Source organism: Prionailurus bengalensis, chromosome D1 (assembly GCF_016509475.1).
Source record: "Prionailurus bengalensis isolate Pbe53 chromosome D1, Fcat_Pben_1.1_paternal_pri, whole genome shotgun sequence".
NCBI lineage: Eukaryota > Metazoa > Chordata > Mammalia > Carnivora > Felidae > Prionailurus > Prionailurus bengalensis.
Window position 1 is genome coordinate 111,235,413 of NC_057346.1, and position 27,087 is coordinate 111,262,499.

The window sequence follows — 27,087 nt, forward strand, 5'->3', positions numbered from 1 at the left end:
AGGACAGGAGGCGGCGAGTGTAGACGGTGGCTCGGAGAGGCTGGGTGGCTGAGGGGACTGACAGGAAAGAAGGGGAACGGTGAGATTTGGCCGTGCTTTGTTAGGAGGGCGGACTCTCCAGTTTACAGGCAGAGCCGGGAGATGGGGAGTGAGGAGGGGTCCTGGCGAGAGGCACGGGCCTGGGGAAGGAGAGCCGGTCACTGTAAGTTGGGGGGCGGGGGGGGTTAGCCTGGGAGGAGGGCCACGGCAGAGCTAGGAGACCTGGGTTCGAATCTCAACCTGGCCATTTTCCCACTTAGGGCGGGTGCCAAGGCTGTTCTGAGCGGTGCTGTCTGTCTTGAGGGGTGGAGTTCATGTGGGACTTTCCACCCCAGTTTTGCCTGATGTCGAAGGCCCCAAACAAAACGGTAAGCGCCATCCTGCCTGGGGCTCCAAGCTTTGGGGGGCCGCCGCTGCACCCCCTCCAGCCTGCCCATCCCCCACAGCGGGCATGGTCCCTGCTGCTCACCCCACCTTGTCCCGGGCACTCGGACCCCGGAGTCCCTGCTCAAAGAGCACAGAGCACAGAGTCCAGGCTTTGCGGGTGCCTCCCTGGGGCAGAGGTCAAGTGACCTCACCTGACTCTTGTCACCATGCTCCAACGTAGAACTCTGAGGAATCCAAAAAGTTCCTGCCTTCCTGGTGCTAGGAAGGTGTGTTTGTCCAGCTAGGAGGATAGGACACTCTATATTCCATATAGTCTGTGGGCTAATTTTTAAATTTTTTTTTTTTTTCAGAGAGAGAGGGAGACACAGATTCCGAAGCAGACTCCAGGCTCTGAGCTATCAGCACAGAGCCCCATGCAGGGCTCGAACCCACGAACCGTGAGATCATGCCCTGAGCCAAAGTCGGACGCTTAACAGACTGAGACACCCAGGCACCCTCTCCGTGGGCTAATTTATAACTTTTTTTCTTCAGTGACCACCCATAATTTTATTAGGTTGTAAATTTGCTAAGGTTTTGCCACATTTGCGAAGAATATAAATAATGAAGACATTTGTGGACAATAGGATGTTTCTCCATTGAATAGTTTGGAAGCGATCTCCTGGGAAAATTGTCCTACATACACACAGTTTGTCAGATCTAAAAAAAATACTCATAATTCTTAATATCATCAGAATTATTTTCCAAGCAGGATATGATCGGTTAGGATATCTCTTTTCCCTCCTTCTATTTAGGAAAATTCCTCTACTTAAAAAAAAAAAAATGACATTCAAGGGCACCTGGGTGGCTCAGTTGGTTAAGCGTCTGACCTCGGCTCAGGTCACGATCTTGCAGTCCGTGGGTTCGAGCCCCGCGTCGGGCTCTGGGCTGACAGCTCGGAGCCTGGAGCTGCTTCGGATTCTGTGTCTCCCTCTCTCTCTGCCCCTCCCCCACTCGCAGTCTGTCTGTCTTTCTCAAAAATAAATAAACATAAAAAAGTGATATTGATGTGTTCAAGAGGGTTTTTTTTTTTAATTTTTTTTTCAACGTTTATTTATTTTTGGGACAGAGAGAGACAGAGCATGAACGGGGGAGGGGCAGAGAGAGAGGGAGACACAGAATCGGAAACAGGCTCCAGGCTCCGAGCCATCAGCCCAGAGCCTGACGCGGGGCTCGAACTCACGGACCGCGAGATCGTGACCTGACTGAAGTCGGACGCTTAACCGACTGTGCCACCCAGGCGCCCCCAAGAGGGGTTTTTAACTTTTAGGTGGTGGGCACAGCGTGGGGCTTGCTTTGTCCGTTTGGCCCGGGTGCTTGGGGGGGAGGGCCTCACAGAGGGGAGCTTGGTTTCACCAGCCCTAGGGCAGCTGACTCTTTTCTGTTTGCCCAGGACCTTCCCAGTTTGTGCCCTGAAAGTCCTATGTTCTGGGGACCCCTCGATGCCAGGCAAACCGGGATGCCTAGTCCCTAAGTAGCCCACTGCCTGCCATGAGAGCACAAAGGAGGAGAGGGCTCAGTAGAAAGAGAGAGAGGCTCTGAGGTGGGCCCCTTTCATCCTGAGACAGGACAAGGGAGCTCCGAGGAACCAGGGGACATATGTCCCTGCAGCTGGGTCTAGGTGGGGGGACATCACAGGTGTCTTGTGTTTGCTCCATGCCTGATAAATGAAAGGCCAAGGCCATCCCTGTAGCTGCCTGGCCAGCCACAGAACTGGGCAAAGTCCTATGTCCAGGGGTCAGATGGCATCTGAAAAATAGCCAATGTGCCCACAAGGAGCCCGAGAGAGAAAGAACTAACATTTGGAATCCCCAAACCTCCAGGCCCCCAGTCTGGTCCCAGGGACACTCGTTCCCCCCCCGCCCCCGGCCGCCAGCCCTTTCCCGCCCCCATGTCCTTCCCCCCGCCCCACCCCTACTCCAGCCCTGAGGAGGAGAGCAGAGGCCAGCTGGAGGAGGGGAGAAGCAGGGACTTCGAATAAACTTCCGTTTTGATCGGGAAGCCAGGCCTGGCATGGCAGCTGCTCACCGACGCTGTTTTGGGGCCAGAAGTGACCCGAGGACCTCAGAGAGTGACCAGAGAGGTGTGGCAGCCTCCCGGGGTTCCAGCCAGGGGCCCTGCCCCAGGTGCCTGCCACGTGGACTGGTGGAGTCCTACGTGTTCAACGACGTGCACATTGTGCGCCTGGCCCGGGTTGACCCCGGGTGCGCGTGAGCTGCTGTGCGTTTCCAAATATCTCCCCAAGGCCACACGAGACCAGCCACCTGCGGAGCCCAGTGGACACATCTCCAGCCCCAGGCCACTCGTATGCAGCAGCCACGCTTGGCCCTGGCCCTCCGCTCACTTCCTCCTCTGCCTTCAGGGAGCCCCTCGCTCCTGGTCCCCTCGCCTCTGAGCCTGGAGGCCCCAACGTGCGGCCTTGGACTTCTTTCGTCTTCCACGCTCCTCTGCGATCGTGGCCTCAACGCTGAAGAGTCCCACCTTTCTGCGCCCAGCCCAGTCCTCCTCCCTGATCCCCAGACGCTGCCCAGTCCGCTCCTCGGGACGCCACGCCCTGGGGTCTCTTGTCTTTCGCTCACCAACACTTACAGTCTCAATGAGCGCCAGCCCAGCCGCCCAGGCGCTCGGGCCGAACGCTTTGACGGCATCCTCGACTTCCGCTCTCGACCTTGGTCTTGCTCTCCGTGTCCTCTCTCCCCGCAGAGAGACCCAGAACCCTACCGCCTCTCGCTGTCTCCACAGCTGCCACCCTGGTCACCACCATCTTGAACTTGGAACCCTCCCGCGGCCCCTCTGCTGGCCGGCTTGGCTCCTCTCCTGCCCCCGAGGCTCCTTCCCGCGTGGGAACAGAGGTTCCGTAACATGGAAATGGAATGCTGTGTTCCCCCCCCTGCTCCTGGCCCTCCAGTGGTCCCCCATGTCACTCGGACCAGATGGCCTCCAGGACCCTGCAGAGCTGGCCCACTCCTCTCCGACCTTGGTTCTCTGTGCTCGGCTCCTCTGGCCCCTCACTGCGCCTCTGGGCCTGTGCCCTGGCCTTCCCCACCGGCTGCAAGGCCCCCTCCCTCCCTTCTTCCAGGTGTCTGCACAGATGTTGCCTTCCTAGTGAGGCCTTCTGTGCCCCTTGACCCTCTTACCCTGCTTTATTTTTTCCAGAACAGGCATCGCCGTATGACTCCCCGGAGCACGGGAGGAAAATGTGTTTACAGAGGACCAGAGAGCAAACGTTTTACGCGCACCACCTCTGTTGCAATCCCTCCACTCTGCCATTATGGTACGAAGACAGTTGCAAGATGATGCCCTGAACAAGCCCTCACCTCTCTGACCTCAGTTTCCCTCCCTGTAAAATGGGTTGGAGAAAATTAGGGTCTGTATTCATTGCCCGCGGCGGCTGTAACAAACCACAGACCGGATGTCTTAAAGCGGCAGAAATGTATTCTCTCGCAGCCTGGAGGCCAGAACTTTGACATCCAGGGGCCTGCGCTCCCTTCCAGGCCTCTGGGGGAGGACCCTTCCTGCCCCTCCCACCTTCCGGGGCTCCAGGCTCTCCTTGACTTGTAGCCACACCCCTCTCCTCTCTGCCTCCGCCTTCTTCTCTTTCTCCTCCTCTTCTGTCCGTCTCAAATCTCCCTCTGCCTCTCTGGTCTAAGGACAACTGTCACTCGATTCAGAATCCACCCGGATAGTCCCGACTCTTATGATCCTTAACTTAATGCCTGCAAAGACCCTTTTTTCCAAGTACATTAACATTCACAGGGCCACCGTTCAACCTACTACAGGTGTCTTTAAGGTGCTTAAAAAGGCGAATGAAATCAGAATGTCAACCTCTTCTTTTTATTTTTTTATTTTTATTTTTTGAGACAGAGATGGTGCAGGTGAGTCAAGGGCACACAGAGAGAGAGAGAGAGAGAGAGAGAGAGAGAGAGAGAGGAAGAGAGGAATGGGGCTCACCCAAAGCAGGTCTCGCGGTTTTTTACCCCGAGTGGGGCTCAAACTCACAAACCTGAGCTGAAGTCAGATGCTTAATGACTGAGCCACCCAGGAGCCCCCAAACGTCACCTTCTTAATCTGCAGTGAGAAGGAAAGCAGTTGGACCAGACACTGGCATGGCCGAGTCGAAAACACGGTCCCCAAGGACCCAGGTTATGCGGCTGCTGAACCTTCAGGAGGGCTGGAACCCAGGACTACAGAAAGTGAGGGCTGGTGACAGCTAGGGGAGGGAGGAGGGGAGGGGGGGAGTGACACGGAGCCAGTGCTGCGCACCCACTCTTGGGCCCTGTCTTGGGTCCGTGTTAATCACGATTGCCATTCGTGCAGGGCTTTAAAGTCTAAAGAGCATTTTTTTCTGAGTCTTTGCTTATTTGAGGTTCATATCGGCACCGAGTGATAAGAAGTCGGCCAGATAGCATCATTCCCATTTCATGAATGAGGAAACTGAGGCTCAGAGAGGTGAAGCCCGGCCTTCACGCCCTCGCACCCCAGATACCTCCATAGAAACCACGCCCACTACCGTCTAAGCCGTCCACTGCCCACCCCCCACCCCCACGCAGCCGTGGCCGCCTTTCTTCACCGCCCTGTGCCTGTGCAGGAGAGAGGCCCGCGGGGCTCCGTCGACGTCCCCACGGCGCACCTCTACCCAGCAGCCCTTGGGAGGATGCGTGTGGCTCAGAGAGCCCGGGGAACGCTGGGAATCCGGCCCGAACCTCTGATCACAGTGGCCAGGCCTCCCGGGCAGGAGGGCTCTGGTGCCCGGAATAACTCTCTCCAGAGTCAGCATGTTCCAGCCTGGGAGGGAAACCAAACAGGCACTTTCCCCCGAGTGTCACGGGGCTGAGATGTCATCCTCTGATGGGCCCTAAATGGACCCCAATTGAGCCCCTGTCCCCGGAAACGATTAGCCCCGACAGGTGCCGAGCCCCGTTACCTCATCTGGATGGAACTTGCATCTGAGGGGTGAATTGAGAGCGAACGCTTCCAAGTGTGAGGCCTAAGAAGAGGTCGGCGGCGTGATGGGCCGTGACAGGCAGTCTTCTGGGGAAGTAGGAGCTTAGCACGTTCTCCGGTTGCTTCTTAACATGAGTGAGGAGTCTAAAAATTACTGCCCTTGTGATGTCGGAATTCTGCAGAATCAAGTAGTGATTAGTTCTCATTTGTTCTTTGCAAACGACTTTTCTCAAAGTTCTGATTGGAGTCAGGCAGGCAACCTGGGATCTTGCTCTGATGGGGCTCAGGCCTTCCCTTCTTGGCGGGGGGTGGGGGGGTCTCTGGTGTCTCCTCCACCGCCAGCATCTCAAGAGTCAGCACAGGAGACCGCAGGGCACGCAGAACTGGCCTCTGCCGCCCCTTGACCTACGTGGCGTCTTCTGTATTGACTGAGTTCCTCCTGCGCGGAGAGTCAAGCTTTCCACCTCCCTCCCTGAGAATAAAGAATCTCTAGGTCTGCCGGTCTGCTGATTCTTGGTTCATTTTCCTTTCCTTACGAGCTGCTCTTGTAAGTGTCCCCTTAGCGAGCCCCTACAGTGGGCCACACTGAGCCCTCCTCCCCAGAGCCTTTAGCAAGACCCATTAGCTTTTCCTAAAGCATGACCAATCCGGTTCCTTCTCGCCTTTCATGAGCCTCCCCGCCCAGCTCCCCGTCAGTCCAACCCACCGTCTCTCCTGGCTGCTGCCATGGTGCCCATCTGGTGGCCAGTCCTCCCCGCCCCCCCCACATCCCCTCGTCCCTCCTGACGGTCCTGTCCCTACTCAGCAGCCAGAGTGCTCCTTTTATGATCGTAGGTCAGATCTTTCCACTTCATTCTGTCATGCAACAAACATTTATTGAGCACCTACTGTGTACCAGGCCCGAGTCTAGACTCAGAGGGGATGTATGGGGAACAAAGCAAATGAAAATCTCTGTTCTCTGGAGCTTCCGTTCTACTGGAGAGCAGAAAGGTGATAAACAGTATGTCGGGTGCTGGTCAGAGCAAAGGAGAAAGGTAAATGAAGATGTGGAACAGGAAGGGTTTGCAAGGGTGGTGGAGGGGGTGTGGTTTACAGTTTTCAAAGGGGGCCAGGGAAGGCCTGGCTGAGGAACTGAAGATGCGAGGGAACAAATCGTGCGGACAACCGGGGTCACAGAGTTCCAGCAGACAGAAGAGCATGTGCAAAGGCCCTGAGGCAGGAGTGTGCCTGCTGTGCTGGAGGACAAGCCAGGAGGCCATTGTGCCTGGGGCAGAGCGAGGGAGAGGAGGGACAGAGCATTAGGAGGTTGGCAAGATAAAGGCAGGGATGCGGCCAGATCAGGCCCTTAGGTGCCATAAGGCCTTTGGCTTCTTTTCCGAGATGGGAGTCACAACAGGTTCTTGAGCAGAGGAGGGAATGTGGTCTGGCTTGTTTCAACAGGCTCACTCTGGCTGCTGTAGATGAGGCTGAAGGGGGTCACGGCAGGGAGTGGGAACCCCGGCAGGGTGTGAGAGGGGTTGGTAGTGGAGGGGGCTAGAAGAACGAGGGAGTCTGCACCTGGCCCCAGGAGAGGCAGCCAGGCCCTGACGTGCTGTGCGTGGGGCCTACATGAGGAAACAGCGAGGTGTTTGCTACCTAACTGCCCCCCCCCAATGGCTTCGCATTGCTCTTGTGATAAATTCTTGACTCCTTCTCCAGGGCTGGTATGCGCGGGGCCCCGGCTGGCTTCTCCTGAAGCCGCATCTGACCCTTTTCACCCCCACTCGCGACTTCTGTGGCCTTGGCCGTTGTGATCCCTCCTACAAGTCCAGCACCCAGGCTGGCCCCTGCCCAGGCCTTCACTCCTGATGCTGTCTCCGCCTGAACGGTTCTCCCCACCGCGTACCTGTTCCCGGCTTGTACCCTCAATGTCCCTCCCTCCCTCCCTAAGTCACAGCGTCCCCAAACATTGCAGCCCAACACCACCCGTGTTCCATGGCGTTTCCTCGTAATCTGTTAAAGGTGTTTCGGTCTTCTGTTTTAAATTTATCTGTCTCTTGTTTATGTTTGCCTCCCCCTCTAGAACACGAGCCTCAGGAGGACGGAGACCGTGGCCTTGACCGGTAGCTTTGTAGAGTTGTCACAAACACATGAAGAGTGCGCACACCCTTGACTATGTGGGTGTTCATGTGGGTTACAGCCGGCTCTCTCAGCACCTGCGAGGTGGGCACAGCTATACCCATTTTCTAAAGGAGGAAAGACTACCTGGGGGGGTTACATTTCGATCTGCCCAAGGGCACACCTGGTTCCAGGAAGCAGCAGATCTGGAGTTGGGACTTGGGCCCAGCAGCCCCAGGGCCAGGGCTTTGCCCCCTCTCCGCCCCCCTGCCCTGTGCCCCCAGGGTCCAGAGCTGAGCTGCAGGCTCAGGGAGCACAGAGCCGGGAGGATGGGGGTGGGGGGTGGGGGCTCCTTTCCATGTTTGCTTTCTGAACCAAAGGAGAGGTCTGCGATCCCAGAGGGGCGGGAAGCATATTTGGAAGAACAGTGTGTCTGCTGCTTCGTGTACCGTAACTAATGTAGAGGGGATGTATTTGGTGGAGTAAAATAACCCGAAGCCCACCCCCACTCTCAGCCCCTGCGGCTCGAGCCTCTGTCCGTCCTCAGCCTCTGTCTCTGACTTGCGGGCTCCCTCCTCTTCCCTCCTCTGCCCTCCCCGGCAAGAACAGGTGTCTTGGGGCCGGACCCCGCCTGGGCGGCCGCGGTCTCGGGAGAGCGCTCCGACCTGGCTCTGGGCTCCCGGCTGCCCCGCCGCGTGCCCTTCCCACGCCCCGCCCCCCTCCCGTGCCTCAGTTTCCCCATCGGTCAAGGCCGGGTCCCGGTGGCTCCACAGGTGACCCACCTGCTTCCGGAACTCGATCGGAGGCGGGGGTGGGGGTGGGGGGTGGGGGGTGGGTGGCCCGGAGCCCCCCCCTAGGGCCCGCGCCGACCCCGCGCCCCCGGGGAGCCCCACGGGAGGCGGGGGCGCGGGGAGGGCCGCGGGCCGGCTCCGGGGGGCGCCCGCGGGAGGGCGCGGCGGCGCGGGGGGCGGAGACGCGGCGCGGCTTCCGCTCCCGCGCCTCCTCCCTCCTCCCCCGCCGTCCTGGTCCGCGGCGCCCGAGGGGGGGAGGCGGCAGGCGCCGGGAGCCGCGCGAGGAGCCGCCGCCGCCGCCGCCGCCGCCGCCGCCGCCGCGCCATGGAGCCCGAGTGAGCGCGCGCGGGCCCGCCCGGCCCCGGACAACATGGAGGCGGCGCCGCCGCGGCTGCTGCTGCTCGCGCTCTGCTGCAGCCTGGCCCCCGCCGCGGGTAGGTGGGCGCGGGCCGCGGGGACAATGGCCCGGCGGCCAAGTGCGCGGCGCGCCGAGGCGACTTTGCAAGTTGGGGGCGAGTTGGGGCGCGCGCCGCGGGTGCCCGCCGCCCGGGGGTGGGGGGGAGCGGCGCGCGGGCCCTTTGTCTCGCCCGCCCGGGCCCCTCCCGGGAAGGCCGGGCCCCGTCCCGCCGGGGCGATCCCCGCCCCCCCCGCCCCCACCCCGGGGCCGGCGAGCGGGGCGCGCGGGCGGCGCGGACCCCGCCAGGTGCGGCGCGGGCGGGTCCTCACCTGCCCGCGGCCCCGGGGCGCGCTCGGCGGTGCGGCCGCGTGTAGCCGGCCGGGCGAGGCCGCCCTGGGACCGTGCGGACCCCGGGCCGCGGGGCCGGCGCACGGCGGGGACTGTCGGCCGGGAGGCAGGCCTCGCCGCCCTGCGTCGCGGACTCCTCGGCGGGCCCGTTTCCGATGGCCGCGCGGCTGGCCCGCCGGCCCCGAGAACTGATCGAAGTTGCACAGAAAGTTCTCAGACCCGGCGCCGGGCGGCCTGGCCTGTCGCGCCGCCCCGTTTCGTCGGCGAGGCTGTCGGTTTCCGAGCGGACCGACACCTGCCGGGTGCCCGGCGGACCCGTGGGGCCGTTGCCCGCCCCCCTCCCTCCTCCCCGCGGTGGCACCCGGCCGGTGTCCAGCCCGGGGGGTGGCCTCGTGGGGCCGCCGCGCGGGGTGACGTGGTCGCGGAGCGCGGCGCGGTCGGGAAGCGCGCGGGTGCCTCGCTTGTGCACACCCTGGGGGACAGACAGATCGAGGGCCCGGGGACCTTTCTCTGCAACTTTCGGTGTGTCCCGCGGGGTGGAGTTGAGGTCAGGAGGGCTCAGGAAACTTAAGCGTTGTGAAACGCTACACATGTTCTTTTAATTTGGAGATTGCCATGTGGTTTTGGAGCAAATCTCTCGCTACCTAAATCGTTCTCTTCGGACGTGAGTGTTTTGTTTTTCTGGAGTGTGGCTGGCCGCCTTGGACGGGGCCACGGAGTCCTGGGCTCCCCGGGCTGCTGTGTTGCTGCTGGTAGCAGTTTTTTGGGGGGTGGGGTGGGAGCGGGTGGCTCAGGTCCCTTTGTCTGGGCCTCTTTAAGGCAAACAGCTGTCTCCCTGAATATTTCCAGTGTGGACAGTGCAGGGAGGTGTCCCGGCCAGGCTCTGTGGTCACATTTCCCAGGGCTGCAGCCCCTTCCCTGAGGTTTGGGGGGGGCGTAGAGGGGACAGTTTCCTCCCGTCCGTTTGCCTCCCAGCCGAAGCCTAGAGAATGTCGGCGGTTTCACCCCAAATGTATCTCCCTCCGGAGCGGGTTTACATTTCTCAGCCATGTCTGATACTAGCAAAACAAGGTGACGACAGAGCAATGACAGTATCTGGGCAGCTCAGACCAACGCTGCTGCTTTTCTTTCCGGAAATGCCTGGATCACGGAGGCAAAAGGTTTTTTTTTTTTTTTTTTTTTTTTGGTGGGGGGGGAGATGTTTGTTTTAAAGGTGGGGTTTCTCAGCCAGCCATAGTGCTTTTCACTTCGGTGCAGTTTGGGATTTCCTGTCCCTTTTGGGGTGACGTTGCTGGAGTCGGATGCCTGCCGTTTTGTGGTTCAAGCCCCCAAGGGGAAGGAATCACGTCTGTGGAGTTCAGTCGCGTATGAGGCAAAGATAGAGTTGATCATTTTAACATTAGGAAGCATGTCAGCGTGAGGGTTTTAGATCCCCGGCTAATGTGGCAATCCGATCCTAAAATGGAAGGAGGAGGAAGCACCCTTTCTGCACCACTGTCTTGACTGTCCCCGATTTCTGCGTTAGATTTCTGCGTTGGTCCGGAGTAGAGCCAGTAAGCTGGCACCTAATTATTTTTCCTGATTGCTTCCTGTTGCAATTTGAAGCTGTGAGCCCACGGAAATGCCTTTGTTTTAGTGGCCCCGGTGCTGGGAATGGCCTTCCCCGGCTCAGCTCCACAGGCCCAGACCGCTCCCCTCTGGCCCCACAGCACTTGCTGTAGGACCAACCACCTGTCCAGGACCCCCTCTCCACCTCCCCCCACCGCCCAACCGCCTGTGGGTGGCTCCTGTAGATGCCTACTGCCCGGCCCACTGGAAGGGCCCAGCAGGTGGGTGCTGAGTTAACGAAATGCTGGGCGGAGGCCACCGAGAGAGGAGCCCCCGCCCTCCCCCACTGCCGCTGCTTTTCAAAAGCAGGGCCCACGTGCTTTTAACTCTCCCCTTCAAACCCAAGAATTTACCCAGTCCACCGGTATGATCCCACATTTGCTGTGGAGATCCTGTCGCATTTGGAACCCATTTAATTTCAGCTGCGCTGTTTCACCGCTCAGGCATTTAGCAGAATTTGCACGCTGCTGGGGGTGGGGGTGCAGTCAGGTGAGGACTCAGCAAGGCCTCCTGCCCCGAAGCGAAGCGTGGGGGCTTTGGGGTCAGACCAGCCTGCGTTTACGTGCTCGGGAGCCGTTTGGCTTTGGACGACTTCCTTGGCTTCTCTGTGTCCAGGGTCTTCGTCTGGTTCTCCCCACCCCCCACCCCAGGCGGTTGGGACCGTCCCCGGCGGGGGGCCTCGGTGTGAGACCGGTGGCAGCTGAACTGCATTGCCTCTTGTGTGATAGAGTCCTTGATCTTTCTGGCCGGGACGTCCAAAAGCCGTATTTCCACAGTCTGGGTTTTTCTCCTGCAAGCGACCTTGGGTATCTAGTCCGCTGTCCTGACTCGCTTATTGCCGCAACGCTCGCTTATTGTCTCTTGAGGTGATTGACCGTGTGGACGGAGCCTGAGTACTCAGGGTCTGTCGTCAGCCGTGGTGGTTGCCATGTGGGGGAACTTGCGCCGCTGAGCCCACCTTCGTGTCCCTCAGTTTTCTCTCCTGTAAAATGGGATAATAATACTTCTGACCGCTAATTCAGTGAGTTAACACCTGCCTGGCACCTGGTCAGCTCTTAGGACTCTTTGGCCCCTGGTGCCGAGTAAAGCGCGGGGCTAGAACGGCAGATGAGCGTGCCTTTGCCGTCAGAATGTTCTGCCTACAGGGGCAGACAGGCACGCAGAAGCTGGTTGTGCAGCTATGGGAGAGGTGGGCCCAGGGGGCTCTTCCTCGCTGTCCCTGAGTCCCGTCCTCGAGGACCAGGTGGTGTCCTCCCCCGAAAGAGGCCAGATCACGACGCAGAGATTGGACGTGATCCAGAAGGCAATGGGAGCTTCTGGAAGAATTTAGTCCGGGGGATAGGAAATGCAGGCTGGAGCCAGATCTGTCCTAGGTGAAAGGTGATGAATTGATTTTTTTTTTTTTTAATTGAGGTGAAAATCCTGTAATATCAAATTAACCTTTTAAAGCATACAGTCCACTGCCCGTAAGTACACGACTACACTGGGCAACCACCGCGGCAGTCTGGTTACAAACGTGTCCACCTCCCCAAAATAAAACCCACACCCGTTAAACGGTAAGTTCCCATCCCCCACCTGCCCCCAGCCTGCTGTCTGTCCCAATGGAGTTGCGTGTTCTGGATGTTTCATATGCATCGTGTCATACGACACGGAGGCCTCTTGCATCTGGCTGCTTCTGTGACCGCGTGTCACGTTTTCTGGGTGCTTCCGTGTGGTAGCCTGTGTCAGCATTCCGTTGCTTTTCAGCGGCGGGGGGTGGGGGAGCAGCGGTCACCGTGTAGATCGCATCTTGCTCATCCGCTCACCCATACATGGATCGATCTTGGTTGGGGACCTCTTGGCAGGCGCGGGCCGCGGTGTCCCGAGTGGGGTGTGGAACAGGGCAAGCGGTTTCAAGGCCGGGAGGGAACGGATTTGTCCTGAGGTCCACAGCTCGGTTCAGAGACGTCAGCGCTGGTGGCCGAGGCCGGGGCCAAGCCAAGGGCCGGCGGCGGCCTCCGGGAGGGGCGATGCCGACAGGTGGGCTTAGCGCTGTGTTCAGTATTGCCAAAGCCCTGAGAGACGCTGGACATTTGTGGCCTGCGCGGCCTCTCGGACGGTCACTTGACACACTCTCGGATCGCGGAAGCTCTGGTGGCGGTGAGGGGCCACATCGGGGACCTGCTGGCACATTTGCTTAGAAAGCAGTGGTGTGAGACAGGCGCCCTGGGGGCTGTCCCGGGGACAGCGTGGGTCCCAGTGTGACCTGTTGAGACAGCGTCGGGATCCCTCCTGCTACTGGGCCAGGCTGGTCTCTGCTTTCTCTTCAGCTGTGGGAGTGGTTGGCTAGCTCTTGGCCTTGGCCTCCGTTTCCTCACCCGCAAAGGTGAGCTGTGGCATCTGGCTTGTGGGGTTCAGCGAGCCAGTGTCCGTGGGGAGCGGCCAGGAGGCTCTTCTCCCAAGACACGCCTCACTGGGAAGGACATAAAAAAGTCCTGCCCTAGGTTCCCAGGTTTCCTTTCAAAGTGCTGGAGGGCATGGTCAGAGTCAAGGTGAGACCGCCTTGTGGGGGGAGGGGTGGTTGGGAGGGCGGCCAGGAGTGGTGAGACCTGTTGGGGGTCTGGGTGTGGCACGGGCTTGTCCCCGAGGGGTGCCTGGTCGCCCTGAAGCTGGCTGCTGACCCTTCCCTGGCAAGTAAGGGTGTCGCGCTCCCCCGAGCCATGCGGGGCCCTTGTGCATATATGTCCTGCTCATCCCTGAGCAGCCCCGTCGTCTGTTAACTGGGGACGGTTAACCCTCCACGACCCCCCTCCCCGCCCTGCCGCCCGCCGGCCAGGGGAGCGCTCACCTCACACTCTTGGGGTGGCGGCAGCCGTGTGGCCCTGGAACCTCAGGTCCGGATGGAGTCCGTGCCCAGAGTCACATGTCCGCTGTCCTGTGTCCTTCTTGCTCGAGGTCTCTCTTCCTCTGGGAGGTTTTCATGGTGAGGTCACGTCTGAGCCCTTGTGCAGGGGTGGGGGGATACTGTACTTTCTGGGTATTTTTTTACCCGCTTCTTGGTTGGTATTTAGGGTACGTTTCTTGAGTGCTTTCAGTTTGCCTTGATGTTGTTTTCTAGCGTTTAAGGGGAAGCAAAGGTTCGCTCATGGGGGAGAGTGGTTTTCAGCCTCTTGGGGGTCTCAGGGGCGCCTGGTTAAGGCTCCTCTCCCTGGCGGGAGCCTGTGAGAGTGGCACACACACACTGGGCCCTTCCCTGTGGGGCCCTGGGTACACTTCCGTTCCATGAACCTCAGTTTCCTTTTTTTGTAAAAAGAAACCAGCTGGCCCTAAACTCTGGAGGCATTTTCCCGCATGAAGTTTTCCAGTTTTCTCCCTTCGGGGGACTTTGGGGAGCGGGGGTGGTCTCCTGCAGGGAGGGCCTTGTGTGCCACACTCTCTGGGCCTGCTGCTCCCTGCTCCTGTTCCACTGGGCTGTGTGGCTTCCCTGAGGGTCCTCAGGGGTCCCCCTCCCCGTCCTGGGATCCTGCACTGTCAGGTCTAGAGTATGGTCTACCCAGCTCTGCCCTCCTGGCCTGTTTTTCCCCCACTTTTATTTTTGTTTATTTTTAATTTTTAATTTTTAACATTTATTTACTTTTGAGAGACAGAGAGAGACGGAGCATGAGCAGGGGAGGGGCAGAGAGAGAGGAGGAAACACAGAATCTGAAGCAGGCTCCAGGCTCTGAGCAAGCTGTCAGCACAGAGCCCGATGGGGACTCGAACCCACAAACAGTGAGATCATGACCTGAGCCGAAGTTGGCCGCTTAACCGACCGAGCCACCCAGGCGCCCCTCCCCACTTTTAAATGTATGATTCTGGGGCGCCTGGGTGGCTCGGTCGGTTGAGCTTCCGACTTCGGCTCAGGTCATGATCTCACTGTTCATGAGTTCGAGCCCCGCATCGGGCTCTGTGCTGACAGCTCGGAGCCTGGAGCCTGGTTGGGATTCTGCGTCTCCCTCTCTCTCTGCCCCTCCCTCGCGCTCTCTCTCTCTCTCTCTCTCTCTCTCTCTCTCAAAAAAAACCACAAACATTAAATGTATGATTCAGTGGCATTAATTGCATTCACAAGGGTGTGCAACCATCACCACTATCTATTTCCAGAATTTTCTGTTACCTGAAACAGAAACCGTGCCCGTGAAGGGGGTCACACCCCGTCGTCCGCTGTCTACGGCCCCTGGTAACCTCTCTCCCGCTTTCCCGTGGCTGTGGGCCGGCCCGTGGTCCCTACCTCGTCTTTGTGGAATCATCCCGTGGTTGTCCTTTTGCGTCGGGCTTATTTCACTCAGTGTGATGTTTTCGGGGTCATCTAAGTTGCAGCGGGTGACAGAACGCCGTTCCCCTGTATGGCTGAGGAATGTTTCCCTGTTCGGAGAGGGCACGTTGGCTTTGCTCGTCTGTTCCCCTGCTGGCTGGGGACACCGGGCTGTCGACGCCTCTCTTGTGAACGATGCTGCTGAGGACGCGGCTGTGCACGCCTCCGTCTGGGTCCCTGCCTCCACTTTGGGGCGAACGGCCGGACGTGGGGTTGCTGGACCACGTGTCAGTCCGGGCTTGAGTTTTTTTTTTTTTTAAATTTTTTTTTTTTCAACGTTTATTTATTTTTGGGACAGAGAGAGACAGAGCATGAACGGGGGAGGGGCAGAGAGAGAGGGAGACACAGAATCGGAAACAGGCTCCAGGCTCTGAGCCATCAGCCCAGAGCCCGACGCGGGGCTCGAACTCACAGACCGCGAGATCGTGACCTGGCTGAAGTCGGACGCTTAACCGACTGCGCCACCCAGGCGCCCCTGGGCTTGAGTTTTTTTGAGGCTCCATCGAACTGTCTCCTTCAGCGTGCCGCCTTTTACAAGCCTAGCAGCGGGCGATTTCTCCGCATCCCCGTCACCTCTTGTTTGGTTTTGTTTTCTGTTTTGCTTCCCGTCATCCCGGTCCCGCGTTGTGGTTTTGATTTGCGTCTTCCCGATGGCCGATTGAGCGTCTCCATACGTATTTGTTACCCGTTTTCTTTCACGAATACGTACAAGTATTTGCTTATTTTTAAAGTTAAAAATTTTTTTTTCAACATTTATTTATTTTTGGGACAGAGAGAGACAGAGCATGAACGGGCGAGGGGCCGAGACAGAGGGAGACACAGAATCGGAAACAGGCTCCAGGCTCTGAGCCATCAGCCCAGAGCCCGACGCGGGGCTCGAACTCCCGGACCGCGAGATCGTGACCTCAGCTGAAGTCGGACGCTTAACCGACTGCGCCACCCAGGCGCCCCCAGTATTTGCTTATTTTTTATTGGTGCAAACAAGATGATGTTATTAAAGCAAGGGGATAGGACCCATGGACAGGGAGAGCTGCCGATGTCTACGGCTATTTAAATGCAAGACACACACGAATACGTAGGAACGGCTGAACTATGTACTGTGGTTCCTGTTGCTTGTTTATTGCCTATGACCAGACCTTTAACACGTGTTGTAGCAAGTGGATTATGTTATTTTGAACACAGACTCCTATTTTACACATAAGCCCAATCACCGTCTGCCTGTGGCTGTAGCCTTTTTTACTTGCTAACATGTCTTCAGCATTTCCTGTATCTTTACTTTCAGATCTTAAAAAAAAATTTTTTTTTTAACATTTATTTATTTTTGAGAGACAGACAGAGCACGAGTGGGGGAGGAGCAGAGAGAGAGAGGGAGACACAGAATCCGAAGCAGGCTCCGGGCTCCGAGCCGTCAGCACAGAGCCTGACGCGGGGCTTGAACTCGCGAACCGTGAGATCATGACCTGAGCTGAAGTTGGACCCTTAACTGACTGAGCCCCATTTACTTTCAGATCTTTTTTTAAAAAAATTTTTTTTCAACGTTTTTTATTTATTTTTGGGACAGAGAGAGACAGAGCATGAATGGGGGAGGGGCAGAGAGAGAGGGAGACACAGAACCCGAAGCAGGCTCCAGGCTCTGAGCTGACAGCACAGAGCCCGATGAGGGGCTCGAACCCACGGACCGCGAGCTCATGACCTGAGCCGAAGTCGGACACTTAACCGACTGCGCCACCCAGGCGCCCCTCTTTCAGATCTTTTTTTTTTTTAAATTTTTTTTTTTTTCAACGTTTTTTTTTTTATTTATTTTTGGGACAGAGAGAGACAGAGCATGAACGGGGGAGGGGCAGAGAGAGAGGGTGACACAGACTCGGAAACAGGCTCCAGGCTCCGAGCCATCAGCCCAGAGCCTGACGCGGGGCTCGAACTCACGGACCGTGAGATCGTGACCTGGCTGAAGTCGGACGCTTAACCGACTGCGCCACCCAGGCGCCCCTCAGATCTTTTTAAAAGCTATGTAGTATTTCATAGTGTGGATATAAAGTAAATACATAAACTTAATAAAATTTCTGTGTTGTTCATCTTTCTCACTGATTTGCAAGAGCTATTGATTTGGCATGGAGAGTAACTCTGTGTTATATTTGTTCCAGAGTCTTCTTCTGATCTGTAGCCTTTCACCCATATTTCTGGTGGTTTGTTATTGTAAAGGCATTCAAAAGTTTCACGTAATCAAAACTCTGGGTCTATTCCCTTAAGCTTTCTGGGTTTTGTGCTCTGTTTCTCTACCCCCAGATTATAGACACTTCTTCCTTAATTTTTTTCCAGGGCTGTTATTGTTTGGTGTTTTGGTGTTATTGTTTGGTGTTATGTTTGGTATTCAGACATTGGTTTATCCAATTTTGGGGAGGTATAACGTGTGAGGTAGGGATCTGGACGGTCCCTGGTGTGCCCCTACCCCCCTATAAATGGATAGGGAGTTGTCCCAACACCTTGACAGAAAGGCCCATCATATCTTCATTCATGTAAAATACCACTCACTTTCATGTGCAGTGTCCACGGATGGCATGGCTCCTGATTCTGGTACCTTGTGTCCTGCTCCGTTGACCCGTTGGTGTCTTTCTGTGCCAGTGTGCTCTTTTTTTTTTAATTAAGTTTATTTATTTACTTTGGGGGGGGAGGGGCAGAGAGAGAGAGAGAGAGAGAGAGAGAGAGAGAAAGAAAGAATCCCAAGCAGGCTCCACACCGTCAGCATGGAGCCCGACTTGGGTCTCGACACAGGGCTCGAACCCACAAACTGTGAGATCACCACCTGAACCAAAGTCGGCCGTTTAACCGACTGAGCCACCCAGGCGCCCCTCCGGGGTGCTGTTTTAACCTCTGTATGTAGCATCGTAGTGTATTTCAGGACTGATGATGCAATTCCCCCCTTCATCGTTGTCTTCGGAAAATTGTGTTGACTGTTCCTGTACATTTATTCTTTTGTGATACGCTTCAGAGTCAGCCTTCAGGTTCCATCCTTTGAGCCCTTGATCCGGCGACGGTAAACGGTGACGTCGGACGGGTGTCCCAGGGCTGGGCTCGAGCAGTGGTCTTCAACAAGCAAGCTGGTCCTTGGCTGTGGAAGTAAATTCACAAGGAGCCAGCCTTCAGGTTTTTGCTTCCTGTTTGCACGTGGGGTGCTTCCGAGGTGACATTTGTGCTGGACGGCCTGCAAGGCTCCTGCTTCTGGGCTCCCTCGCGCCAGCAGCCTGCTCGGGAGACAAGCTCTAATGCAACTAATTCCAGTGTTAGCCCGGAGGCGAATCTAATTACCGCGTAAATTACTGCTCCCCTCCCCTGGTTCCCTCCAGAACAAAATGTGAGTAACTTTAATTTCTTACCTGGGCTGCACCCCTTTATTAGCCCAGATGGGGAGGCGGTACCTGCCTAGCCAAACTCTTAGGAAATTGCTCAATAGGGTATTAAAAGCCGCCCGAGCGCGTGGCCCCGGCCGGAACATGTCAGCCGGGTGCCTGGGTGCCTTCCAGACTGTCCACGGGCAGCCAGGTGCCACCTTGGAGTCTGCCCTGCGAGGTGCAGGCCTCCTCCGTGACCCGAGCGACGTCCCACCGCAAAGTGGCTTCCAGCAAGATGTGCTCTCGGGTTGCTGTTGCGGGGGCAGGCCGTTTCTCTGGACCTCCCCCCCCCCCCCCCCCCCCCCGGCAGACTCTGTGCGGAAAGGGGACTGGAGCGGGCGCTGTCTCGGACCCCCAGGAGTCCTCCTCGCCGAGGCTGGAGCGTGCGGCTCCCTCTGATGCCCCTTCTTCCTCTGCGATGCAGGCCCCGGTCTCCGGGTGCTCCTTTCCTCTCCACCCGCCCCTCCCCGGCCTCACCTGCAGGCCCCCCACAGGGGCGGGAGACTACACCAGCTTCTAGCAGGTGTCCAGAGCCTCCCCCTGCCCGTTTACCGTTCACTCCGGCCAGATGACGTCTTCCACGAAAACACCACCAGTTTCCCAACATCTGAAGTTGGAACTTTCTGGCCTGCTATTCCATGCTGCCCCCAGGCTGGCTTTAGCCCCCTCCTGTGCTCCCCCGGGGGAGTTGAGAGCTTCTCCAGACAGATCTGTCTCCTCGGAGTCCGGAACCTTCCGTGGCCAGCCAGCCCGAGGGGGCTTGGGGACACAGGCTGTCTTCACGTTTGTCCCTCCACCTGCCGTCTGGTGTGGAGTGGATGCTTCCATGCTCAGGAGCTGTCTCGGGGTCCCCAAGGCCTCGTCTGTCCAGGGAGCAAATCTTACCCGTCCTTACTTCCTCTGGCCCCAGATCTGCAGCATGGTAGGCTCCCACTGCATCACGGTATCCAGCCAGCGCTGCTGTGTTTCCCAGGGTATAGAACACCTGTCCTCCACAACAGAAGGCTTCTGAGGCCAAGCGTGGGACCCACTCCCCCGGTAGAAACCCGTATTCCTGAGGTACGGACTCTGCGAAGGCCAGTGCTTCCCGAACATACTTAACCGTAGAGTCCTGTGTCCGTGAAATACCTACCGTCCCCAGGGGCGGTTTGTGCGGGCTCTCGTGGTCTCACCTGTGTTTGCGCAGCGTTCTTTCCCGAGGCCAAAGCAGGATCGGCTCACAAGAGCTGAGATGCTGGATCCCTAGGCCTGCCAGGGAGCAGGCCCAGCCCAGGGGACTTAAATGTGCCCTCCTGGCCCAAGAGGTGTGCGGGGCCGGTCAGCTGTGGCCGCAGCACTGCCTGTCCCTGCAGAGCAGGTGGCCACCTGGCGTGCGTCTGTGAACAGAGCAGCCCCAAAGCATGTCTCCCTTTCGCCCGGCCCCCCCCCCCCCCCCGACCTGCCGGGCTGGGTACAGAGCGCCATGTCCCTAGGGAGGTCTCTGCCCATGTGGCCCCCACTGAGGCTTCACTCGTTCTCATTTAATCCCTACCTTCTTTCTGGGGGCTTCTGTGCCGCCAGCCCTGGAGCGCGCGGGCAGGAAGGCCCAAGACCAAAGAACAGAACAGAGCAAATTTCATCCATTTGGCTTCCATTTCTAGTTTTTAAACCATTTTCGCTTTGTTTGGAAAGATTGTGTCCTTTGAGGAAAGCACCTTTGTGGAATAATATAACCTTTTCTGCTTAACTGACTGCGGCCTTGCAGATGGCCCGGCACGGCTGGCTGGAGCCCTGCAAAGTCTGAGGCAGAGGCTCGGGGTTCCCTCTGCCCCTCCCAGGGATGTCTTCACTCAGCTTTTCCGCACCGAGAGCACCTCTCAGAAAGACCTGCTCAGAACAGGTCTCCAGCTGGGCTCCCGCATCCGCGTGTGGCCCGGTTCTTGAGACCTCTCTGCACAGCAAGGCCTGCCTGGGGCCCCACCCACCGGAATGGAATGTGGCCAGAGGTGGGAACCCCACCACGCAGGCTGAGCTGAGCCATCCTGTTAGGGTACTGCCTGGCCGGGGACTGGTGAGAGAGGGTTTCCACGGTCTCCCAGCATGAAATCACCGATCTTCTGGATGGCTGGCGCCTGGGAACTGGAGAAGTTCAGGGTTTTCCTGAGCCTCACTAGCTTGTGTCAGCAGAACAGGACGAAGAGGCAGGCGGGAATGCAGAGTTAGGAACGCGCTCTGATCCGTGTTCAGGGAGATCCTCCCTGTCAGAAGTGTCAGGGGACACGTTTGCTTAATTGTCCCCCTTCCTCTCTCTGTGGGTGTGGGGAAGACAGCTGGGCCTTGTTTCTTCTTGTCCGCCTCTATCTAGTACCAAAGGCCAGCGGGGTCACCGGCGAGTACCCAGGCAGGTCACCCCACTGTCGCACTTGTGGCATGGTGTGTGTGTTTGTGTGTTTCCATCCAGCACCTCACCCCCCCCCCCCCCCCGCCCCCAGGCTCCCAGCAGAGTCTGTCTTGGGCCCCCCTCCCCGGGCTGAGGGCCTGCTGTGCCCAGCCTCCTTCCCTGCTGATCCCCCAGGTTCGCTGTGAACAGCTGAGGGGGTTGCCAGAGGAATCCCAGCAGGGAGCCCCCCCACCCCCACCCCGGGGCCCTGGGGGCCCGGAAGCCCCCCGGCAGCAGCCGAGGCCCGCCTCCACCTGTTCTAGCCCCGCCCACATTCCTGGCTCAGCTCTCAGCTCTGCAGCCTTGGGCATGTGAGTTAACTCCTCTGGGCCTCAGTTTCCTCACCTGTCGGGGTAATGCTCGCCTGAGGACGTAACGTGGCTGCAAAGTGTTTAGCAAGGGGCTGGCTCCTGGTGAGTGCTCAATAATTATTATCTATTAGGGCTGTTATTACAATCATAATTGTTATTCTCCGGGGAGAGGGCCCTCAGGGGATTCTGGAGTCAGGTTCAATTCCAGCTAAGCAGTGGCTTGGCTGAAACCATCTTAGCTCAGACTCATTAGAAGGTGGAAACTGTTTTGGAATAATGGCCATATTGAGCCCGATCACTCTGAATTTGCCGCCTCGCCTAGGTAAAGCCTGGCAGGCCTGGGCTCTGGAAGCTGTGGGGCTGGGGAACAGGTGCACAGGGCTGTGTGGGGCAGGATGCTTCCTGGACCTTTGCTCTGTCAGAGGTGTGGCCAGCGGGCATTTTTGCTCTGTTCCTTCATCAGGAGCGCCCCCCCCCCCCATGGATTTCTAGGTGTGGCCAGCACACCCCCTGCCTCCTCCCCCAGAGGAAGTTATTAAGGACCCCTATTTCTTCTCTCCCTGTGCCTGTCTTCCGACAGCCTGCTCACTGGCCTGCCTGGCAGGCTCTGAGGACCGGGGCTGGGGCGATCTCTCCAGTGCGGTGGGCACCTGGCTGGCCAGTACTCATCTCCGGTCCTCTGTATCTGTCGGTCTTCCCGCCCCATCAGCTTCTCGCCGAAGGCAGAGGAGGGAGCCCGGGCACCGAGCCTTCCCCCTCAGGTGAGGTGCCTGTTCCATCTGCCTTCCCCGCCCTGGGCTGTGGATGGTCAGTGCCTTTGCCCTGGCCTGCTGACGGGGCCCTGTGCCCGGGAGGCGCTCTGTGATTGGTGAGAGAGGCCGCCCTCCAGCCCGTGTGTCAGGCCGGGTCTCTCACTGCCACCTTCCTCTCTGGCAGAGGGGAGCAGACCCCGCAGCCCTGAGCTTCTGGCCCTCCCTCCACACCTGCCCTCTGGCCAAGAGCCGAGGTGGGACCTGCCCATCCCTTCCTGGGCCTGAGCTGGCTTTCCTGACTTCCTGTTGCCTCTAGCCCGAGAGTAATTTAAGCCTTTAGCAGGTGCTTCTGTGTGCCTGGCCCAGAACTAGGCCCCTGGAACAGGATGAACGCAGGCAGGCAGCGGCTCTGTCCTCGCGGCTGGCCCAGGCCAGACCCGGGGCGGGGTTAGAACTGCCCCTCAGTCAGTAGTGACTGTGCTGGAGGTGAGGTGTGCAGGGGGGCCCCTCTGCACCCCGTGCCTGTTACCCGGGCCTGGCTCCTGTGCTATACGGACTCTGGCTTCCTCCGTATTGGTCACTCCCTCTCCGTCCCGCACGGTGGCCTCTCTCCCTGCAGCCTTTGCCTTCTGTCTGGCGGGTGCTTCTCCTATTATTTGGCCTTCACACCGGCCCTGGAGGCAGGGAGGCTGGCCGTGCCTCCCTGGTCACCAGAGAGGCTCAGAGCATTGACCTAGGTGTGGGGAGAGTCGGTGAGGGGCAGGCACCCCTCCCTCTACCCCAGTGCTCACTGCTCAATGTGTGACAGGGACGTTAGGCCCCGTTGTGAGGGAGACATTTAGCTCCACGCGTAGAGTCCCTGAGGCACCCATGAAGGCACCGGGTGGTCCCTATGAGGGATTTGAGTGTGGATTTGCATTCTTGGGTGGCTGTGTGTGTGTGTGTGTGTGTTTTAAAAGTAGGCTTCTGGGGTGCCTGGGTGGCTCAGTCGGTTAAGCGTCCGACTTCAGCTCAGGTCACGATCTCGCGCTCTGTGAGTTCGAGCCCCGCGTCGGGCTCTGGGCTGATGGCTCAGAGCCCGGAGCCTGCTTCCGATTCTGTGTCTCCCTCTCTCTCTGCCCCTCCCCCGTTCATGCTCTGTCTCTCTCTGTCTCAAAAATAAATAAACATTTAAAAAATTAAAAAAAAAATAAAAAAAATAAAAGTAGGCTTCACGTCCAGCGTGGAGCCCAGCATCGGGCTTGAGCTCACAACCCTGAGATCAAGACCTGAGCTGAGATCAAGAATCCAACGCTCAACAGACTAAGCCACCCAGCTGCCTCTGCTGTGTGGTTTTAATACTTGGTGCGCCCACACCCCCTTCCTACAGATGGGAGCGTTGAGTCTGAGGAGAATCGGAACCCTGTGTGGGGTTGCCCCGGGATGACCGGTGGGGGCCTGGGGTGGGGGCCCCAGGGGTGAGCAGGAGGGGCTGCTGACCAGCCTGACCTGCCCCCCCACCCAAAGCCGCACTCCTCTGGGACCTACTGGCTCTCGCTGTGCGAAGCCCCAGGCTGCTGGTGCACCTCTCTGTTCTGTTCCTTCTCCTCCCCGAGGACAGAGGGGTTGTCCTGGAACAGACAACCCGGATGTGTGGTCAGGTGGTGGGAGGCCACAGTCCCGAGGGGCAGAGGCTGAGGGGCTGGGCTTCCTCGTCGGCGCGTGGTAGGGTCACCGCAGGGCCTCGGGGGCTCGTCTGACCCTTCTGTGGGGAGACCCGGGGGTCATTCAGTGGCCCCGTTATGCAGAATGAATGAATTTCAAGTACTTGTCGCTGATTAGTGGAGGGTGACCTCGGGCAGGTTACCCAGTCCCCCTGTGCCTCTGTCCCCTCGTCCGCTTACCTAGGGCCCCTCCGAACCCTAATTTTGGGCTTCTCCACATTGTTATGATCCTCTAGACCCAACGCATAGCTGGTTCCCAGGATGATCAGAGCTGGTCTCCGGTGCCGAACTTCATAGGGAGCCCCCAAACCCGCATAAAGTATTCAAGACGGAGAGGTCCTGGCTCTTCGAGGCACGTCAGTGCCCGGAGAGGCTTCCGAGAGGCTTCGGCAGGGACCAGGAGGCCAGAGGCTAAACCACGTGGAGGATGGTTCTTGTCCACTCCGCTCTGCCTGGAACAGAGGTGTGGAGAGCCTCAGGTCTTTGGGCTGGCTCCCCGCAGCCGCCTCGAGGCCTCGGCACCCAGCGGGCTGCTTTTGTTGCAGGAACAGTAGGTCACTTGAAAGCGGAGCCTCCCGGTTTTGCCCCATAAAAAGGAGATTTTGTAGCGTGATGGTAGATTTTGGCACGCCTTTATTATTATCATTTTTTGCAACATGTAAAGAAAATAAAAGCCGGCACAAAGGTATGTTTGTCTCTGAAGTGCGTTTCCTTTCCCAGATGTTCTTTTCTGCCAGTTCCAAAATGCATCCTGAGCTCAGTTCGCGTTTCCTCTCTGCGGCGCACAACAATTCGATCTCTGTGACCACATGGGGAAGACGCGGCTTCCTTGCCGGTGGGTGTAGGGGGGGAGGGCTGCGACGGTCCCACCGTCTCCCCCCTCAGCGGAAACGACCAGTCCGTGCCAACCCGGTTAGAGACCCCGCTGACGGTTGCGGGTTTCGGCGGTCTTGCTTGCCCCGGGTGGCAACTGGCAGGCTGGGGGCTTAGCGGTGCCCCGGTGTGCACCTGTGTTCCTGAGTCTCGAGTTTGCCGTGTCACCGCGCGTGGAACTCTTGTGTCTGCGTGGCCTCGGCGCGCCCGGGACGTGGTATTGTCTATGTGACTTGGGGCCGACCCGGCCTCTTCTTTCTTTCTTGCATCAAGTACTACCGGTCCCTGCCCAAAGGACAGGTGTCAGGGACACGGTGCAGATGCAGGGCGGGCTGGAGAGCCGGGTGGAAGCGGGTGGGCGTCACCAGACTCCGGCAGGGCCTCAGGGCTTCCTCAACTGATTGGCCTGTTCCTCTGACTTGAGACGGGTGATACGTGTGCGTGTGAACCGCACACACACACACACACACACACACACACACAGACACGCACATGCGGTACTTGGGTTGATTTCTGAGGGCTGTCAAGAAACCTGTAAAAGCTCGCAATTAGGACAGTTTAGAGAATGGTCTCCATTAAGAATGTTTACCGTGGGGGGCTCGGCTCCTGGGGGGCTCAGTCAGTTAAGCGTCCAACTTCGGCTCAGGTCACGATCTCGCGGTCCGTGAGTTCGAGCCCCGCGTCGGGCTCTGGACTGATGGCTCGGAGCCTGGAGCCTGTTTCCGATTCTGTGTCTCCCTCTCTCTCTGCCCCTCCCCCGTTCATGCTCTGTCTCTCTCTGTCCCAAAAATAAATGTTAAGGAAAAAAAAATAACAGAAATAATTTAAAAAGAAAGAATGTTTACTGTGGGGGGCTCCTGGGGGGCTCCGTCAGTTAAGCGTCTGACTTTGGCTCAGGTCATGATCTCACCGTTCGTGAGTTCGAGCCCCACATCGGGCTCTGCGCTGACAGCTCCGAGCCTGGAGCCCGTTTCGGATTCTGTGTCTCCCTCTCTCTCTCTGCCCCTCCCCCACTCACTCTCTGTCTCTCTCTCTCTCTCTCAAAAAATAAATAAACATTAAAAATTAACATGTTTCTATGGGGTGTGCATTTTTTTCCTTTTTTTAATTTTTATATTTTACTCATTTTTGATAGAAACAGAGCACAAGTTGGTCGGGGGGTGAGGGGGTGGGGAAGCAGAGAGAGAAGGAGACACAGAATCCGAAGCAGATTCCAGGCTCCGAGCTGTCAACACAGAGCCCGACGCAGGGCTTGACCTCACAAATTGCGAGATCATGACCTGAGCCAGAGTCGGACGCTCAACCGACTGAGCCACCCAGGCGGCCCTGGGGTGTGCATTTTTCTCTGGGGTATGTATTTAAAAATTTTTTTTTTTAACATTTATTTATTTTTGAGAGACAGAGAGAGACCGAGCATGAGCAGGGGAGAGGCAGAGAGAGAGGAGACACAGAATCTGAAGCAGGCTGCAGGCTCTGAGCAAGCTGTCAGCACAGGGCCTGATGCGGGACTCGAACTCACAAACTGTGAGATCATGACCTGAGCTGAGTCAGATGCTCAACTGACTGAGCCACCCAGGCGCCCCTGGGGTATGTATTTAATGCAATCTTTAGTTTTTGGTTAATGCATCCTGCCTCAGAGCACCCATGGTACAAATACCTAGACTTAATGAGTAAAAATAGCTCATAGTTACTACCCATTCACGGTGTAGCAGGCGGGGTCTAAGGGCTGTTCGATGGACTCATTTAATCCTTGCAGCCGCTCTGGGGACTGGGTGCCCATTATGTAGATGAGGAAACTAAGGCTAGGAGAGCCTGCAAAACTTGCTTGGGGTCATGCGGGGACTAAAATTGGTGGCCCCAGGCCCCACTGCCTACCCCTTAATTGCCATTTGAATTATAAAACTGTTTTCTTTCATCTGTCAAGGAGAAAGGCTGCAGAGCCCCCGGTGCATTTAAATAGGCGACTTCATTATAAGGGCGTGTGGGGAGGACACTGAGGCCAGAGGCTCTCCTGGGTGGCCTCACCTTCTGAGTGGCCACCTGGTGCCTGTTTCCATGGGGCCTCAGGGCTTTGGATGGAAGCCACTGCCTCCCCATCCGCTGGAATGGGCCCCCGAGTCAGTCTCTGCCATGGCCTTGGGCCACTTCCGGGAGCGGGGAGCTGTTGAACCGAAATGCTATGTAATCAGAATGCTATATTTTGTCGAAAATAAGAATGTTAGTAACGGGCTGGTTTCTGGCAAGTCAAACTGGGCCTTTGAAATACATATTTTCCCCTGCTCTGCCCCAAACCTTCTAATTAGTGCAAACGCACATTGGCAGACATAAATCAAATGTCATATTTCCTACAAACTTGTCCTAGGTATCAGTGAGTTGGTAGCATTCCGCGGTGGCTAAATTCAGGCGTGCAGAGTGAGTGTGTGCGTGCGTGTGAGGCCGTGCACACGCGTGTGAGCGAGCGCACGAGAGAGCTGGAGGGGGAGACCGAGGTGGTGAGCCCTGACCGCCCGCTTCCTTCAGGCCCCCTCACCTGTCAGCACCTGCACGGTCACTGCAGGGAAATCTATATATTTGCCCAATTAAAGCATAGTTGGTAGAGGAAATGGCTTCATTTCCCTCACAGGGAAATCTCTGCGGGGCTCATAGCCACACCCTGACCTCCA

At 57.7% G+C, this 27,087-nt stretch overlaps 1 protein-coding gene and 1 long non-coding RNA gene across 2 annotated transcripts in view; one reads left to right on the top strand and one right to left on the bottom strand.

Annotated features, from left to right (window-relative positions):
• Positions 1-4,124: 4,124 nt before the first annotated feature.
• On the bottom strand, positions 4,125-8,332 carry LOC122484081. Its single transcript, XR_006297531.1, has 3 exons — positions 8,286-8,332; positions 5,387-5,582; positions 4,125-4,672 (listed from the first exon to the last, which is right to left on the bottom strand). It is a non-coding gene; the product is annotated as an uncharacterized LOC122484081 (long non-coding RNA).
• Positions 8,333-8,530: 198 nt separating this feature from the next.
• The window catches only part of LRP5 (LDL receptor related protein 5), a 104,823-nt gene continuing 86,266 nt past the window's right edge, over positions 8,531-27,087 (top strand). The window contains exon 1 of the mRNA XM_043581878.1: positions 8,531-8,728. Coding sequence (XP_043437813.1) covers positions 8,665-8,728 — 64 coding nt within the window. The 5' untranslated portion in view covers positions 8,531-8,664. The remainder of the gene's footprint in view (positions 8,729-27,087) is intronic.